The following is a 17,556-nucleotide window of genomic DNA, read 5'->3' on the forward strand; positions in this document are numbered from 1 at the left end:
AACCTTCCCGCGACTACGCCACTTGCTACAAATAACTGAGGAAAGGCAACCGATGGCGAGATGCAAGTTTTATCGGAGGTTTACACCCTGGAGGACTAGCCGGTGAATAGTCATTCACATCTCGGTACGCTAATCGGCTGACTAGCCACGGCTCCAATGGCCTACACAACGGAGACGACAGATCGACCCCAATGTTGCAGCTTACGTGCGTCCAATGCAGCTGTCAGCGACTACCCGCCTGGTATTGTCGCGTCTGTCGCAAAGCATCGCGATCAGAGAGAGTACGCCGGCTCCTCTTGTCCACTGACTACTGCTGCAGGAGTGCATTAGCAGCTGCTCTGCGCCTAGCTCTTTGTCTTTGAATCTCCGATCATGACATGAGGCCATCATCCAACAGAGCTAACGTGCAAGCTTGAGTTGAATTGGAGGCTCTACTTCTGTTCTTCTTCACCCCTACTGCAAGCCTCGTCATTTCCACGATTGGAGATGCTTGGCTCTTCTCGCACGGCAGGAACGATATGCTTTGCCGGTGCGTCCCTGAAGCATGCCGCCATGAACAGACAGAACGCTTATCCCCTGTTGAAATGTAAACGCTGTTGGCGACGGTGGACACAACCCCTCTAGCGTTGAGAATCCATCGGTATGGTTCTGGCTGTAAGCCTGGCCTTCTCAGAGGAGGCTACACAGATTGGCTGTCAAAAGCCTGCCGCATCTTGTCCGTGTCTTCCTTCAGACGCTCGTTCTCGTTGGTCTTCACACCCGTCTTGACGACGTGCCGTCCAGAAGAAGCAAAATCCTCAATAAGACGATTACTAAACCCACTCCGACTCCTACGTGACCAATCCGGCGGTTTCAGGTCGAGGGATTGTCGAATCTGTGAGAAAAGCAGAGCCTTCGCCGCACAATCGCCCCAGAACGATGTTGTCTTGTCAACAGCAATTTCGCCATGGTGTCCCCATTTCGACTGCTGTTATGATGCTAAGCAGCGCTGGGGCGCTTTGATTGGTTCCAGGACTAGTCAGCCGGGGCCGGAAATCATACTCAAAGATCCTTCGTACAGATCCGGTGCGCCGCGAGTTTCACGTAGATCCGCTGCATGAACAAGATAGGTATAGCTTAAGCGCCGACGCGGAAATTTACGTTTCTAGTCGATCGTTCGAGCCAGCACCAGGCGCTCGGGGATTGCGCAACGCCGCGTTTGTTAACCCTTCCCTTCCCAAGGATGGCTTGCGAGCTGTCATCTGCGTGTACATTACGGGCTGTGGTGGGAACGCACAGTCAGTGCTGGCGTGTCGCTAATTACACAGAGCTACTGACGGAGAGCAGCGCGCACGCGAGGATCAGCAGATTGGTTGCCTCTTCGCGCACCTCCAGCACCTCCAACTACTCCAAGTGACACTCTTTCGGGTCTTGCGTCGGCTCGATGATCGGTCGTCTTATCGATTGAGCATGCCGTCTGTCACGCTATGTAGATCCGGAGGGGTCCCTCAAGGCTGACAGGTTGAAGTCGGTCCCTTGCTCCGTGCCACCACTGTGCTTTTCATCCAGGCACCCTCAGCCGTTGACGCTATGACGGCATGTGTATACTTGTTCGGGCATCACACTAAACTGGGAACAGGCTCTGCAACAGGGCCACAGGATACATTTCCACCAATTCCAAGGTTTCGCGTTGAAGCACGGCGGCTCTTAGAACACGAAAACCTCATTTCACGCTTCCTCTTCGGGACATTACATGGCTGAGGTCTGACGATGGTGACGACCCTTCATTTCCTATCATGCAAGCTGGTCAAGCTAGGTTGAGCCAGTTCACAATCCGGGCAGCGGTAATCTTGCGCTCGCTTCCTCCCGGACGTTTGACCCTGCTGGCTGGTGTTAGCGCACGGCTCAGATTTCCCAGGCCACGCCATCCAGTCCACATGCCTTGAGCCTCGCTCTCAGCCACAGGCACAGATGCCACGAACCTGGCAGCGATGGTGGTCCAGATCAGAGCTGCACGACAAATTACCGAATGCGTGCTGGATGCTATTCCGCCCAGTGGAGGCATTGTGATCCAATTTGCGGTCATCCGCTGCGGCCTCACGATTGCGACAGCTGAGCGGTTCAGTACGACCAGAATGGTGCCGAAGTCATCGAGCTCGTTCGTCATCCTGTGCAGCAGAACAAGGTGGTCGCACTTGGAGTATATGAACATCAATCTGTTCACTTCTAAGCATACCTAGGTACAGGCGTCATGGGATGCTAGAGGCCAGTGTGGCAGTATCCGCGACGCCAACTCTAAACGTCTAGCCTCAGGCCAATGTATCATCAAACTACCGTCGCTGAGTTCGAGCTGAACTTGCTTGGCTCGCGAACGGGACGTAAGTAGTTTTGCGGCATATACCAGCGCCACAAGTGGGAACCGCTACCAGATTTTGCATGAGCCGGAGGCCTTCTCCAGGCGCGTCACATGGTGGGACTACAAGAACGCGCACTACCACTTCCAACAACATTGCACTTGCTGACAACCATCCCGTTTCATGCATATCCCTGCAAAGGTCCCCTCCCACCTTCGCGTACTCAACGCCACATATCGCCCGTCCTTGACGTACGGCCTGCCGTTTGCTCGTGCTACTCTCAAGCCATTGCGGCCGTCATCCCCGTTGGTTGGTCCAATTCCAGTCGGCCCTCTTCCCTTCTTGTGCACTATTCCCCACCGTTGCCCATTTTCACTTGCCTCTCTCTAATCTGGACTTGATCGACCACGCCGGCCCACGCGAGCTTTTACGGGGCTTGATCTTCGTTGCATGCAGCGTCGCCTGTTACTCTTCCATTTGGTCTTTGTCGCCCTGCTTTAACGGCGAATCACATCGGGGCTACTGTGCCAGGGACATATTAAGCCTAGGCCCTAGGGCAACGGCTACGATCCTATCCCGGGCCATTTGTGGATGGTGGTCCCGGTAAACGTAGTCTGGTGAATAAGTATGTACACTGTTCCTTCTCCTTCCGGACCTACGAATTTTGGCGCCACCCACCGACTCATTTCAATGTTGAATTGCTCCCACGACATCTACCATATCGGCTCCACCTACCTCCATGTTGCTCACACTCTCTAACCCGGTCAAGTCCGATTTCGAATACAAACCTCATGCCTACTCTCCAGCCTTCTCATCCTCTTCGGCTTCTCGTTACTCAAACAGGCACCACCGTGGGCTATCTCCACCTCCAGAGACAGTCAACTCCTCCCACACCATGGGCACACCTCATCGAGGACTTCCTCCTCCTTCGGCGATGACGCTACCAGATCCCGCACGAGGACCTCCACCAATGTCATCGTCATTGGGCCAGTTACCCCCAGCGCCTTCGCAATGGCAAGGTGCAGAAGACGGGATGAAGAACTGGTTGGCGGCCAAAGCTGAAGAAGAAAGACGTAAGCAAGAGGAGGAAAAGACGAGACAAGAAACTTTACGACTTGAGCAACGCAAGGTCGAGCAGTCCATGCTCCGGGAGTCTATGCAGGGAGGAGTACCACCTCACCTCGTACCTATTATATTCGCTGGCATTGGCGGAGGGAACCTCGCAAACATCAGTGCCGAATGGATACAGCAGTATACGACTCAGGTTCAAGCTGCCCATCAACAAGCGCAAGTTCAGGCACAGGCACAGGCGCAGGCACAACTTTCCCCAGATCTTCGAAGAGACCCGAGATTGATCGGACAGCAGCAACCAGCAGTGTATCCTGGGCAGCAACAACCTGCCCAACCCATACTACCTTCGACATCAGTCCTACCCGGGCAACCATTGCCGCAGCAAATTCAACCTCCTCCGCTTTCCGCAAGTGCGTACAGTGGTGGACAAACATCACCGCACTCACGAGCTGCACAAGCTGGTCTTGGTGGCCCTTCTGCAGCAGCTCCACGGTCATTACCTCAGTCACAGCTTCCCCGATTGACTACGAACGAGATGACGGTACAACAGCCCCCTGCCGCCCCTGCAGGCGTGCAGCAATTACAGCAGACGCAGACACAACAACAAGAGCAATCCTCGCCCTCGATATACTTTCATCACTGGGTACCTCCGTCCTCGGCTTCACAAGAAAAGAGTGCTAGTGGGAACCCGCCAGCTACGCCATCAGGTAAATACAAAACTTCGCCTGTTCACCAGTCACGGCAACGTGCTGCGTCGCATGCGTCTGACCTAGAATACACCAGCTCCCCCAAAAAGCGCAAGGCTCAAGGCCCTCACCCCCCTCCACCGCCGCCTACATCGGCGCCAGGATCATACACATCACCATCCTTCTCGCACATATCGTCGTCATCGACATCGACACCTGGAAGAAGGGGACACGCTCGAAACCGATCCGATGCATCCACGAGAGCGGCGGAAGGCTCCAGTGGTTCCTTGAGCCGACGAGGCACTATCTCGGGGCTTGCGCACGAGACAATTGTGCGGCAAGGCGACATAGCAGAAGAAGCAAGGGACGCAGACGACAAGGTACAGTCCAAATCGGACCATGCATATGCAACACCGCCTCAGCGGAATGAAGCTCGCGGTCAGAGCCAGCAGAACTACGCGCCGCCCTCAACATCTGCTCAACCTGAAACGCCAAATCACGCGACAAGTCAGCAATGGAATCGAGGTTATACGTCATCACCCAAGAGAGAAGCGGGTGACCATTAGATTGGGACGCGATTGCAGCATCGTAATGCACGAATCCGGATTGGCGGCTATTGCGATCGCTATCGGTCCTTCGATAAGCTCACATCTCTTGCAATTCACCCGAGCGAACGCGAAAGCGAGTATGAAAAAGTCGGCACGGCAATCGGGCATCAAGCAAGAAATCTCGCCGCTTGCTGACGAAGGCAAGAGAAGGTGCGATTGCGATTATCTGCAGCAGTTGCAAGCGAAATGAGACACAGAACATCAAGACATCCAGACCTCACATTCCGGCCTTTCCACTTCATCTCAAAATCTTAGTGCACGGCCCCGCAACCCCACCTAAGGAACCCTCTTCCCTCATCTCTTGAAATTGCATCGCAATGTCGTTCGCGGGCTGCATACACACGTCACGCATCCGACCCAGTCTTTTTCCTTTGCTCGCACAGGACGCAGGCCTCGTCCGAGATGACAGCAAAACATGTTGTTGCAATCGCGAAGAACGGACGTTATTTCCGGATCCTGCCGTTGACCCCCCTTTGAGGAAGGCTCCGATCTACTGTACAGGCTGCATATCTAGGCCTTTTCCTTTTTTGCAATCGAAGACATGCTGGTTATATCTGGCGTTTTATCGCGGCGCATCGGCACCCAGTCGAGTCTTAGCATGACTTCAACATTTTCCTTTCGTTGGCATGGCCGAAGAGGATACTGCACTAGGGTTGCTGCTATCAGACGGCGGCCTGTTCTGCACACGCCGCTTCCCCGCCTCCCGGCTGCATCGTCTATCTTGATCTTGGTGCCTCTGGTCAGCAGCAGCCGCAGCCGCCACCACCACCGCGTCTTGGTTACTCAGTATGCGCTTGCGAACCCCGCACGTTGCGAAACATGCGACGTTTGGTACTCTGGATGCATCTCGTAACGGCTGCAGTACGGGCATTATTCCCATTCTCGCTGGTCGGTCACTGTCCTGCGCGGCTTACCTTTGCGAGCTCGATTTGGGTTGCTATACTTGGTTCGCATCGAGTTCTTTTCTTGGTCACGGCCCTTAACACACATCGTTAAGCGCCGACTCCACGCCTATTCTTGCCACAGCGGATTGCATAACTTCATACGAACGGCTTGGTCCGAATATTGTATCGCACTTTCTCGTACTATACCCGGTGTTCTCTTCAATATTCGCTTCGGAGTAAGCTTCCTGTTGCAGTCCTCTTTAGACTTGTTCTCTTCCGAGTTGGGCACTGTGGGCTCGTGTTAGAATTGACCGGCATTTTGGTCGGGTCTCTCTTGGCAGGTACACTATCGAGTTGGGACCGTTTATGGTATCAGGCATACCACCGGGTATCTTTCGATATTGCGTCAACAACCAGATCGCAGGATTGCGATACGCCACAAACACGCCGTATACGGTGACCTATCTGTTCGCAGACTACATCCCACCTTTTTTTCCTTTGTCCAGTACCATCATCACGAAATGTAACCTTTGGGTTTCTCTGTTGGCTATCAGAATGTTCACGTATACCCCTGTTTACCCATTTTTAGATGGGCCATTCCTTTCGGCATCTCACTCGGCTTTACATTCGGCATCGCTTGTTAGTCTGCTCCATCGGCAAACTATCGTTCTTTCTATTCTCAGATCTGTACATACTTTTTAGGAGACGGCGATTTTGCATTATGGAGTATCTTCGGTGGCGGAGGAGGGGAACGGGGGAAGCTAGACGGCATGGGTTAGATGGCAAGCGAGCAGGTAACCTTGCGCTTGCGGCAAGGCCGTTGCATCGGCGTGATGTTTGTATACAAAAGATCGCCCGTTAGACATGGTGTCGGATGTCCACTGCCCCGTGTTTAGTGCACTTGGCGGGTGATCGCCTACGTCTTTCCCTATCCAGTAGCGAGGCCTACTCCGACCAATATCACCCTGTTTGCATGCACACTATACATCACTCTTGCACCTTGTTCTTTTCTTTTCTCATTATTAGACGCGACTATGTATGCAGGAGTACAAGGGCGGTGAGAGGCGGGCCTTGCAGCGCAGGGTGTTTCACCTTTGGCCTTGCAGTAGTGGCCTGATTGGGATATTTCGAATGTGTTGGTCTTTGCGATGATCGGTCGGAATGTGGAGGCACTCTGGCCACATAAGGTTATGCATACGCGGATGTGCCGATGAAGTTGTGTAACTGTCTGTTTCCTTCTGCTCGCACAGGGCGAGTGGATGTGTTTGCGGAAAGAGAAGCGTCCTTTGCAAACTTTGTTGGCGAATTGGGATATCGGCAGTGGCGGTGTGAGGACTGAGGTTCTGCTGCCAATCGGGTGCCTTTGGTTGAATGTGTAAGTATTGAACATAAGATGCTTTTTTATCATTGACCGGCACTTCAACGCAAGAATTGAGGCCCTACTATAGCTTTGCCGAGACACTCAACTGCTCCATGCTTCAATCATGGTATGCTCTTTACTTAGCAACCTCAATACCTTAGTAAAAGAAAATTGCGCCTTCAACTCATCGTACCTAGGTACGACGTACTACACCATTGCATAAGTTGATCAAACTGTAGTTGAGTGTATGTGAGAGACACAACATCTCTTATGTAATTCGACAGAGAGTCGGATGCGTTATCGTAGTACTGCGGTTGTTGGTGGAGCTGAGCCAACCGATTTCAACTAGGAGATGATTGCTCGCAGTGAGACGGATAGCTCTGATCTGCCAACGACGAAAGACTCGAGATATCACCTTTCCAAGCGATATATTCGTGGAGTAAAGGTGCCGTTTTGCAGCCACGAGAAGGAAATGCTTCTGCGACGGGTTAGCACAAATCAGCCACAGCCTCTGCCCCGCCTCGTGGCGCATGCGAGGACCCCACCTTGATGGTCCGTGGTTCGCCGTCACTGCAGCCTGACGGTTCCGCCCAAGCAAACTCACAACCACTTTGCTGCCTATAACTCTTTGCGCCGTCGCGTCCTCCCACCTACACCTACATTTGCATACTAAGCTCACGAGCTCATCTCCAAGTTCTACATACCGCCGACGCAGCTCCACGAGACTTGCCACAGCTGCATCCGCTACACCGAGACAGCTACTGAAGCGCGAATAAGAGAAGAATAGACAAGATGCAGATCAAGTACGTCATATCAACCCTGGAATATGGCTGGAAGAAGAAGTAGGGAGATAAATTACTAACACTGGGACAGAGTACGAACCCTCACCGGCAAGGAGATCGAGCTCGATATCGAGGCAGACTACAAGGTACGCCTATCCGAATCTGTCGCCGCATACCTAAACTAGATCGGCTTTAAATGGCCTCAAGCTTCAAGAGCCATGTATAGCGAGTTTATAGGGCGAGAAGCTGACGGCACACAGGTCTCAAGGATAAAGGAGCGCGTCGAGGAGAAGGAGGGCATCCCGCCAGCGCAACAACGTCTTATCTACGGAGGAAAGCAGATGTATGTCTTTTTTCTCCCTCACACACTTACTACCATATCCACATATTCCCCAGGTTCTTGTTCGCGTACATGACGCACCTTATATCAAGCTAACATGAACCTTTCCAGGAACGACGAAAAGACCGCACAGGACTACCAACTCGAGGGCGGTGCCACACTGCATCTGGTACTTGCTCTTCGTGGTGGATGCTAGCTTCCTCCTTTCCCGAACCCACCCTACCTTCGCTCGCACCTACCGACCCGTACCCTATGACATACCCTGGGGCAGGCGTGCGCTAACTTTCCTGTCGCGCGTTTTCCACCATCAGCTCACGGAAGCGCGCGTAGCACCATGGGGGTATCTGAACATCAGAGTGATGACTGAGGAGAATGGATACTTGGTGCCTAGGTGCTGGAGTTTGTAGGGAGGTTGCTTGACACGCGGCGAAGATACTGGGCATATGACTTGGGCTAGGATATGACTTGGGCTAGGATATCGGAAGATTTGCGTTTGGTAATAATGCGGAATCCTTTTCTCGTACAATGACGCGTTACATCGTGTCTTCTTCGAGCAACCTTTTATCTCTTCAGCAGGATTGCAAATTGCGCACCCATCTCGACTAGTTCACTATTACGCCTTGCGCCCCGGATTGTACACGAAGGATTGATGCCTTGCTTTCGACAGAGAGACCCTCACAGTTCTGATGCTACTCCAAGACAGTTCTGCTATCTACCCAAGATTACGCGACGCACTTACCCTTACACAGCGTCAATCAAAGGGCCAATTTCGTGGACTGTACCATGACTCTAGAATCCGTGGAAGCCGTAGAAGCCATAGTATAGATGGCGGACAAACGCTCCTGTTATCTGTAAGGCGTAGCCGGCGTAACTGCATGTAGATTACCCCGCAGGAACACCGCCCGCAACAGCCAAGTACAAACGCGCGATGGTCACAGAAGAGCGCTCCTGGCTTCCGCATATAGACCGCCTCGTGGCCTAGATCCAGGTACCTACTCAGAAGACGCTATAAAGCTTGTTTACCTCCGCTATCCATGGTTCCGGTTCTTGAAGCTACTCATATTTTACCACAAGTCCTACATTGCGTGCCATCGTAGCTCATCCACTGTTCTTTCTACAAGAAGAGCCAAGAATAAGACGGAGCAAGATGGCGCCTCTCGACGACACTACCCCAGACAACCGGTTCGACAGTTTCAATGTTTTCAAGACGTCGTACAAGCAGATTGACTACCACGGCATCGAGGTCGGCATCCTGGTGCCAAAAGATGTGAAGCCAGGCAAATGCCCAGTCATGGTCAAATTCCACGGCGGTGGTCTGGTATGTTGATCTCTGTCTTTCGCCCTGCACGTCTTCTAGCGGCGAGGCCCGAGAATGCCACGACTTAATAACACATCACAGGTCGCAGGAGACTGCCTCTACGCCGACTGGATAGGCGCCTTCTTCGTCCCCTGGATCCACCGCACCAACGCCATCGTCGTGCTGCCCAACTACCGCCTCATCCCCGAACACAACGGCGCCGACATCCTCGAAGACCTAACCGACTTCTGGAAGTGGTTCAACGCAGGCGCCGTCGATGAAGTCCTCAAATCCCAGCCGACGATCAAGGAAAGCGGCATTAGTCTGGATTACGAGAAGACTCTGGTAACGGGCGACTCAGCAGGCGGCTACATGGCCTTGATGTCTGCTCTCACACAGCCTAAAGACAGTATCAAAGCCGTTTTCGCGCAGTATCCCATGACGAACTATCTGCGTTGCGAAAAGGTCGATGAGTTCTTTGGTCAGCCTTCTCCGCCTGAGTCTCTTATCGCCAAGCATCTCGCGGCCGTCAAGCCAGGTGCTATCGTCACTTCGGGTGTTCAACCGGAGAGGATGGGATTGAGCTATGCTTTAGCCGCCTACGGACACTATCTCACGTACTTCGGTTCTGATGAGAAGATGTGGCCGATTGGGCTGGTGGAGGAGAAGGAGTGGTTGCCGCCGACGTGGATTGTGCATGGTGACGCGGATGGGGCGGTTAGTGTGGAGGATAGCAGGAAGTTTGTGGAGAAGTGCAAGAAATTGGGTGAGGGTGTTGAGGTCAGGCTGGAGGTCAGAGCTGGCCAGGATCATGGCTTTGATATCGCGACGAAGGAGGATGAGGAGGCGTGGCTTAACGAGGGGTTGGCGTGGGTGGATGGGAAGTGGCTGCGCTCGTGATTTTCGATTGCTCATGGGCTGCCAAGTACGAGTGAATAGTAAATTCATGCCAGTTGTTGGGACACGCTCAGACAGTTGGGGGCGGAGTTTGCGCCGATGGCTTTTGAAGAGATCACGTCAACATAGGAAAAGACTGAACACCCTGCAGCCTACATCCACGTGAAGTCACCTACTTTGCATAAGCTTAAGTCAATGTAGTCTGCAGACCTATGTAAGGTAAGATGTTGGGGTTGTTATATGGGTCTTTATATGCGTGGACTTGAACTTGCCGTGTTTGGACAGCCGGGACGTGTGATAATGTTTTCTTATCTTTGGGACATGGCGACGCAAATAGCGTAGAGTCATATATATGTTATATTCCGCGAACGACGTATTACCACTCATATGATGGTCAGTGTGGTCTTCTTCTCGCGAAGAGGATCCCAGTCGATGAAGAGAGGCCACTCGCCGTTTGAGAGACGGTGCTGAAACCATCCGTGTTCAAACATTCCAATTCGTTTGAAGACCTTCTTTCCAGCCACGCGTTCAAGGATTAGACCCGTCAGCCTTTTGATCTCATGGGTTCCAAAAAGAGGCTTGACTCTATACGTGAGTAGCAATAAGACTGTTCGGTCGGCGGAATATCCGTTTCCGTATGCGCGATCGTCAAGGTGATGGAGATACAATGGCTCGTAGGCATCTCTGGAAAGGTCCAAAGGTTGCTTCAGTCGTCGTATGGGTGCCGTGACGCGAAGCTTGGCGCCCGACAATCTGCCCATTGCATCTGTACCGCTTGGATGCGTGACCACTTCAGCAATGTTCGCTGCCCAGATATCTTCGTCATACCCCCTAGGAATGCCGCCCACGTGAGCGAGTGGGAAACATACTGCGGAGTCCGCGGATGCCCATGACCAAGAAGGGGCTTGGGAAAGAATCAGACATGGGTAAGACCTCCTAACGCTTGGATATACTTACCACGATAGTCCTTTGACCGAGGTTTCTTAGGGGCAGGTCTTTCCTGGTACCACAGAAGACCGTACACAAGGTCTCGTCTCCATGTTCCAGCCACATAGTCATCCTCGGTAATGACTTGCCAGTACTTCGCAAGTCCCATGAGCGCAGGAAAACGATCTTCTTCATATGTGAGCTGGCATTTCGAGTAGTACTCCACAACGCACAGCCATTTCCTGTATACTTCTCGGATCCGAGCGACCTCGGGTGAGCACTGTTGAGGTGCGTAGATACCAAGTTCTTTGTATCTCATATCATCGTAAAGAAGATTTGCGGCACGAAAAGGGAAGCCTTCTTTGCCCCACGGGTTGAATGTACCCGTAATTGGTCCGCCGTGTGGGAATGTCTCGCAAGCGTGAAGTTCAGAGCACTCCCAGTGCAGCTTCTCACCGTAATAGATTGACCGGGGACTCAAGAGGCGCTCCTGGAGTACCCAACCACGCCTCAATAGGACACGAGCCGTCATGATAGAATCTGGTTTCAGATATGAACCGTATGTCCTATTGAACTCTGTCCGCTGCGCCCGTAGCCGACAAAGGGATACCTGTCGGGGATCTCGGTCGAGATACAGACCCACTGATTTTTCGGCGGCCGCGGAAGCTCCTAGATTACAGAATGCGTTGCTGTAAACCTGACCCATCAATGCCGCTTCTTTGTCCCAGTCTTCCGCGTCGTTCTGTATGATGCACAATGCATCAATCCATATATATGGTACTTCCAATGTGCGAGATATCTCTATCGCGTCTGCGAAGACCGGAGGGAGTGTTTTCGCATCGATGCTCGTCATTAGCTCCGCGATGTTAGAGCGGGTTAGCTTTGGCATCTGGTTTGCTGCCCACCGATGACTGAGTGTAACGTATCGAATTGACTCAGCAGAACTCCAGTCCTTAGTTTCGACGAGGAATTGGCTATCGGCATTTCGAATGTCTATCAAACGAGTCGGATTGAAACATGTCGTAGGTTCGCATCCCGGGAGGACAAGACGACGACGACACAACGTGTGGTTCTCCATGCATTCGCGCAGCCAAGCCTGTACTTGCATCCAACATGACGGATCGCGCGTGGTCGTTGCTACTGGCTTTGCGCTGGCGGGTATACGTATCCTGCCGAAGAGATCGTTTGCGTACCTTATCACTGCCTCATAACCGTTCGAGCCTTTGACGAGAGCTCGTAGAAGTATAACGAACGATGCCACACATCGGGTTGACTGATGCGTCCATAGTTCAGCGTCGATTCTCAGCTGGCCGGAGTCTTCCGGGTCCGTTTGATCAAATTCCCGTTCTTCGTTGTCGTATTCCCCGATGTGTAGAGTTGCGGAAATGTAGCCAGTTTTAGCGACGTCCGCTTTGGATCCGTTGCTGAAAGAGTCGAGCCACTTCAAGAGCCAGAAGCAGATAGGACATTCTCTGGCTGTGGTGATCAAGGTGTGGTGGGTGTAATGAGCCGGAGTCTTATTGGAAATGGATTCGCGAGGTCTCACCAGCAGGCCTTGACAGGTTGAGCACGGAGCATATGACGTCATCCTTCCCACCGAGGTACTTCCCTTTCCGACGAGATGTCAAGAAAGAAGATTCATATGTGATGAGTGATGTGAACTGAAGCAGGAGTGCTCTTACGGGACTCGGGTCAAGGTGTCTTGAGTTTGATACGGGCCCCGCAAAATGCAAGTATACTGTGCCGCATCGGATCACTAGCGACAGGCTGTACTATGTAGTGCAGATCATTTGTGCAGCACAAACGGCAAAGATGACTATATCACAGCCCGACAACCAATTTTAGAGGCTGGAATCGTGTGCGAAGAAGGATTAAACATTGTTTATATTGGCCGAAGAACTAAATATCATGTCGCCTATCCACATACAACAGATTCTCTTCCGCTATGCTAACCACCCACTGCATGATAAAAACATAAAGAAGGAAGAGAATCTGGATTAGTGTGTTGATAGGCTACACGTCTTGCAACGTGTGTGCTTACATCCTTGCTCAGAACATTGCGAACCAAGATTCCCCTTTATTAATCCAACTTTGCACGAACAGCACCCATACAAAAGTTTGAGTCCCCTGTTTTCTTGCATTTCCTTGGCTTGATTCGAGTGAACGTCTTCTTCAGGAGGGTTCTGGCTATCCAAAGTCATACGGTTGTCTGCGGAGTGAGAGTAGCTGCAATGCTAGCAACGTGAAGGAGGTGGGCTTAAACGTGGTAGGGGTGAAGGATATTCCCGATTTGTACTAGTGTTTTGACGACCCGTAGGTATATTACGATTGACAGGCTCGGATAGCTGATTAGATAGTATGCTTGGGTTGAGACGGTATGCTTAGGTTGAGATGGTATGCTTGGTTTAAGACGGTATGCTTGATTTGAGATGGTACGGTAGGCAGATAGAGATGGTATATCGAACTCGTGGTACGCGTAGTGGAGTATAGAGACCGCCGTTGAGCGTGAGGAAAAGATTCTTATAAGCCTACATCGTCTTCACAGGAGTCAATCTTCAATGAGTCGAAGTATTGACATGACTACAACGTCGGTCACAGCCGACGTTCTTCAATGAGTCGAGGTACTGTGATGACTACAATGCAAACATAAGAGTCAGTCTTCAAGGCGTAAACGTATTGTCGGCATCACAGGTACCTATCACTCACACGATATTACTCACAGAATCCATTGAATACCTCCCCACTTCACCGTACAATCGCCTACATCACTCACTTCTTCCTCGAGCCCCTCCCGCCCCTCGCACTCTTCTTCTTCCCTTTCGCAATGTCCGCACCGCGGCGACCACCAGCGATCATGACCCGTACCTTACTAACCGGCACAACACCTACTACCTCCGTCTCCTTCCAGCCCCTAATCATCTCAATCTCCTTGGGCCAAATACGCTCTACATCCTGACTGGTCTTGTCTAGCGCCTTAGCATCCTTCCCGGCGTGGTCCCAGATGGCAAGAACCTCTTTCACTGCTTTACCGCGTTTGGTAGAGCCCGGTTGGATCTTGGCTTTGTATTTGTAGGTGGAGAGGGCCGACCAGGGTGCGCATACGGGGATGGCGGTGAGGAGTTCGTCGTTGGGTAGGGGGCGGCCTGTGAACGCGTCGAGATTCTGCAGGTTTGTCTTTAGGATTTCATCGCCTTCGTCGTCGTCTTCCGCGTTCTCGAGGGCGCGTAGGCGTGCTTCTTCAGCTGCTTTGCCTGCGGCCTGGGCACGCAGATGCTGGTCTCGGCGCCGTTGCTTGTCAGCTTGTGCTTGCTCTTCCTTCTGACGCTTCTCTTGGGCAGCCGCTTCGGCAGCCTGTTGCCCGGATTTGGAACCCAGTAGGCGCATTGCTAATTCACGGTCTTCTTCGTCTTGTGCGGCGTACTTTGCGGCCTGCTTCTTTGCTTTCGCGCGCTTGCCTCGAGGTAGTGGGGCGTTCTTTGGCTTCGTGCTTTGCGTCGTCACTGTGCCGGGTGCTTTAGGCGGACTCTTTGCGCTACCGTCTTCTGCCGATGAGTTGTCGTCTTCGTCAGCATCATCAGCTGCAGGCTTTGCATCAGATGGAACCTGAGGCAGATCTTGCAATTGGCCCTTCCTTGCAAGGCGACGTTCTCTTGCAGACAACTGTCGCTTCCCGGTGGACTTTGGCGCCCGCTCAGTATCTGCTACAGAGCCTGCGTCTTCTTGAGGCTCTTCGTTCAGAGCGGAACCATTTCTACCACCAGACATGGCGTACTCGTCATCATCCTTAGCAGCTGCCGGCTCATCTTCATCGTCGGAGTCGTCCTTAGCGTCTGCTGTTCTGGACTGGAGAGGATTGCTCCTTGGTGCCGCAGCCTCAGATTCGGCGTCGCTCTCTTCAGTCTGCTCCATCTTGGCATCGGGGAAGTCGTCTTCTGAATCTGAATCGATCTTGGCGTCTGGGAAGTCCTCATCGTCATCGCTGTTGTCGGTCTTTGACGCCTCTGCTGTCTTCGATTCGTCTGCGGGTTCATTGTCCATCTCCGCGGCAGACACCGCAGTGTCTTGCAAACGATGTTTGTGGTGATTGGCCTTACTTGAATCGCTAATCTCAAACATGACAGCAAGACCAACGACCAGCTGAGCAGGTGGTAGGAATTCCTTCTTGCCCTTAACATTGAACATGCCAGCCGGAAGAAACTCCCCGGTCTGGCCCGTTTTGCTGACTTGGTCGCTTCGAACCCACCAAGCTGACATTACTGCCTTTGAATCCCATGCCTCAGATGAACAGATACAGAGGTTGCCTGCTTGCGAGAGTGTTGATGGAGGAATGGGAGCGTCAGACATATCGGGTTTGTTTTTGATGATCATCGGCATCGCTCCCTTGATGTCGGCATGAACGTATACGTCTCCCTTCCGTAAAAAGCGGCGGTAGATAATCTCGTTCTGCTGGGCATCTTTACCCCCAAGAACCAGATAGCCATCAGAGGAAATGAAGTATATGAACTTCTCAAACCATTGCTGCTTGCGCACCGGTCGCAACACCTCCTTCTCTTGCTTCAAGCCCTTCTTCAGGTCCTCGTTTACCTTCTTTTCGTGGCTCTTCAACGCCCTGGTGGATGCTTGCAGTGTGCGATCTTCTTTGTCAGCGGCTGTCTTCTTTTGGTCGAAGTACTCGGTTGAATTCGCCCAAGCGGTCAAAGCGAGGTCGATGTCGATAGCCAATTGAGGCCGAGCGGATACGGCTGGGGTCGGGGCTTTCTTCTTAGGGGCCTCATCTTCTTCGTCGGTGTCTTCGCTGACAGAACTTGTCTCATTGCCCTCATCTTCTTCGTCTCCTCCCTCTTCCCAGTTGGTCTCATCCAGCAATAGCGTGACCGTATTCTCATGCAGCTTTAGTGGTAGCTTAATGAGCTGTGCGACTGCGTTTCCAGAGTTCTGTTCACGCTCGATCAAACGCGCGATATCAACCCAGTCCATGCCTTGTCTGATCAACCCATTGACGGCTTCGGTAGCTTCTGTAACACGATGTACATTCGCCAAGATCGCTTCTGCTTTGCGGAAGTTGAGGTTTTGCACTTGCTGCAATCCACCGATTCGGTCTTCATGCTCTTTGCGCGCCTTTTCAAGCTTCTTCTTGGCCTGTTGTTCTCGCTCGGTCAACTTTGATTCCAGCTTCTGTCCTTCTATCGAGGAAAAGAACTCATCCACCGCTTTGTTGAATCCGTCGAATTCTAGGAAGGCATAGTCCGAGTTCTCGAATTGCGCTGGGCGGAAAGGATGGAAGTCGTCGTAGAGGACTCTCGATTTCTCGGAGGCTTCGTCATCGGCCGGAGGTGCGGAGGGGTTTGGCTTGGCGAGGATGAAGCCCTTGATCTGGTCTGGTGTCGTGATCTCGTCCGTGATCTTTCTTGCGTTCTGGAGCACCACGACAAGCTTTTCCAGAAGAGCATCGTCAGCGAGTACCTCCTCCGGCTTGAGGGTCGAATCGAAATTCGCGATATGCAGCGCATGGTCTACCAGCAGAGGGGGGCACTCCGTGATTGAAACGGCGAGTGCCTTCCTCAACGAATCCTTTCCTGCCTTCTTCGCTTTCTTCCCTGTCGCCGCAGGCTGATCTTGTTGTTTGTCAACCGCCTTCTGCAGCCCTTGACGCACTCGATCCTTGGTAAGCTCCGGGGCGCCACCATAGTTCTGTCGCAGGGTAAGGTTGTACTTCAGACCAACCCTAAGCCTCTCGTGTTCCTCGCCCTCGTCTACATTGCGTAGTAGAGACAAGACATTCAGATCCGCGTCTGTCAGGACAATATTGCCGCCAGCGTAGAACTCCAAGTACAGCCTGTACAATCCATCGGAGAATTGGAACTCGAGGATGCGGTCGGTGCCGATCTGGGTAATGGATGTAATTCGCCTAGTCTTCAGGTATTTGCGCAGCTTTGCGACAAAGGCAGAAGGCGCAGCGGCTGTGGTTCGCGCATATTCGGTAAGGTGGCAGCGGAAGCCGGAATCGATGAGGAGCTGTTCGCGATGATCGGGCTTGTGAAACTTGATGAGGAAGATGCGCTGTTCGGGTCAGCAGATAATTCCAGGGGGTATTGTGTCAAGCTATTCCAAGCATACCGAGCTCAAGTCATAGACATTCGTGACTCGCAGTGAGGTGAGTTTTGCGGAGAGCTCGTGGGCTATGACCTATTCACTGTTAGCGGGATGTTTGCATTGGGAAACTGTGAAGTGCTCACCTTGACGTCTAAGCTGGAAAACCTCTGCTTCATGGTTGTGTTGTGTGAAGAGTCTGTGGTTAGTGGGGTCGGCGATTGATGGTGGGCTGCGGCGATGACGAAGGTGTGCGAGTAGCGCGTTTGCAAGGGTCATGG

General features: G+C 52.4%; 4 protein-coding genes across 4 annotated transcripts; 2 read left to right on the forward strand and 2 right to left on the reverse strand.

Moving 5' to 3' along the window:
• Window positions 1-3,228: 3,228 nt before the first annotated feature.
• J4E85_000236 (uncharacterized protein) lies at window positions 3,229-4,656 on the forward strand (the record flags this gene model as incomplete). The annotated part of the gene is made up of 1 exon (XM_051464529.1): window positions 3,229-4,656. One exon carries the CDS (start codon window positions 3,229-3,231, stop codon window positions 4,654-4,656), a length of 1,428 nt encoding a protein of 475 aa, XP_051331050.1.
• Window positions 4,657-9,211: 4,555 nt separating this feature from the next.
• Window positions 9,212-10,261, forward strand: J4E85_000237 (uncharacterized protein; the record flags this gene model as incomplete). Its single annotated transcript, XM_051464530.1, has 2 exons — window positions 9,212-9,382; window positions 9,464-10,261. 2 exons carry the CDS (start codon window positions 9,212-9,214, stop codon window positions 10,259-10,261), a joined length of 969 nt encoding a protein of 322 aa, XP_051331051.1.
• A 380-nt stretch (window positions 10,262-10,641) lies between these two features.
• On the reverse strand, window positions 10,642-11,717 carry J4E85_000238 (uncharacterized protein; the record flags this gene model as incomplete). The annotated part of the gene is made up of 2 exons (XM_051464531.1): window positions 10,642-11,024; window positions 11,216-11,717. 2 exons carry the CDS (start codon window positions 11,715-11,717, stop codon window positions 10,642-10,644), a joined length of 885 nt encoding a protein of 294 aa, XP_051331052.1.
• A 2,237-nt stretch (window positions 11,718-13,954) lies between these two features.
• On the reverse strand, window positions 13,955-17,454 carry J4E85_000239 (uncharacterized protein; the record flags this gene model as incomplete). Its single annotated transcript, XM_051464532.1, has 3 exons — window positions 13,955-17,245; window positions 17,303-17,371; window positions 17,422-17,454. The coding sequence occupies 3 exons, from the start codon at window positions 17,452-17,454 to the stop codon at window positions 13,955-13,957; spliced, it is 3,393 nt and encodes a 1,130-aa protein (XP_051331053.1).
• Between the last annotated feature and the right edge of the window lie 102 nt (window positions 17,455-17,556).

This window comes from Alternaria conjuncta (assembly GCF_024043145.1).
Source record: "Alternaria conjuncta strain BMP 0040 chromosome Unknown scaffold_1, whole genome shotgun sequence".
NCBI classification, from domain to species: Eukaryota; Fungi; Ascomycota; class Dothideomycetes; order Pleosporales; family Pleosporaceae; genus Alternaria; species Alternaria conjuncta.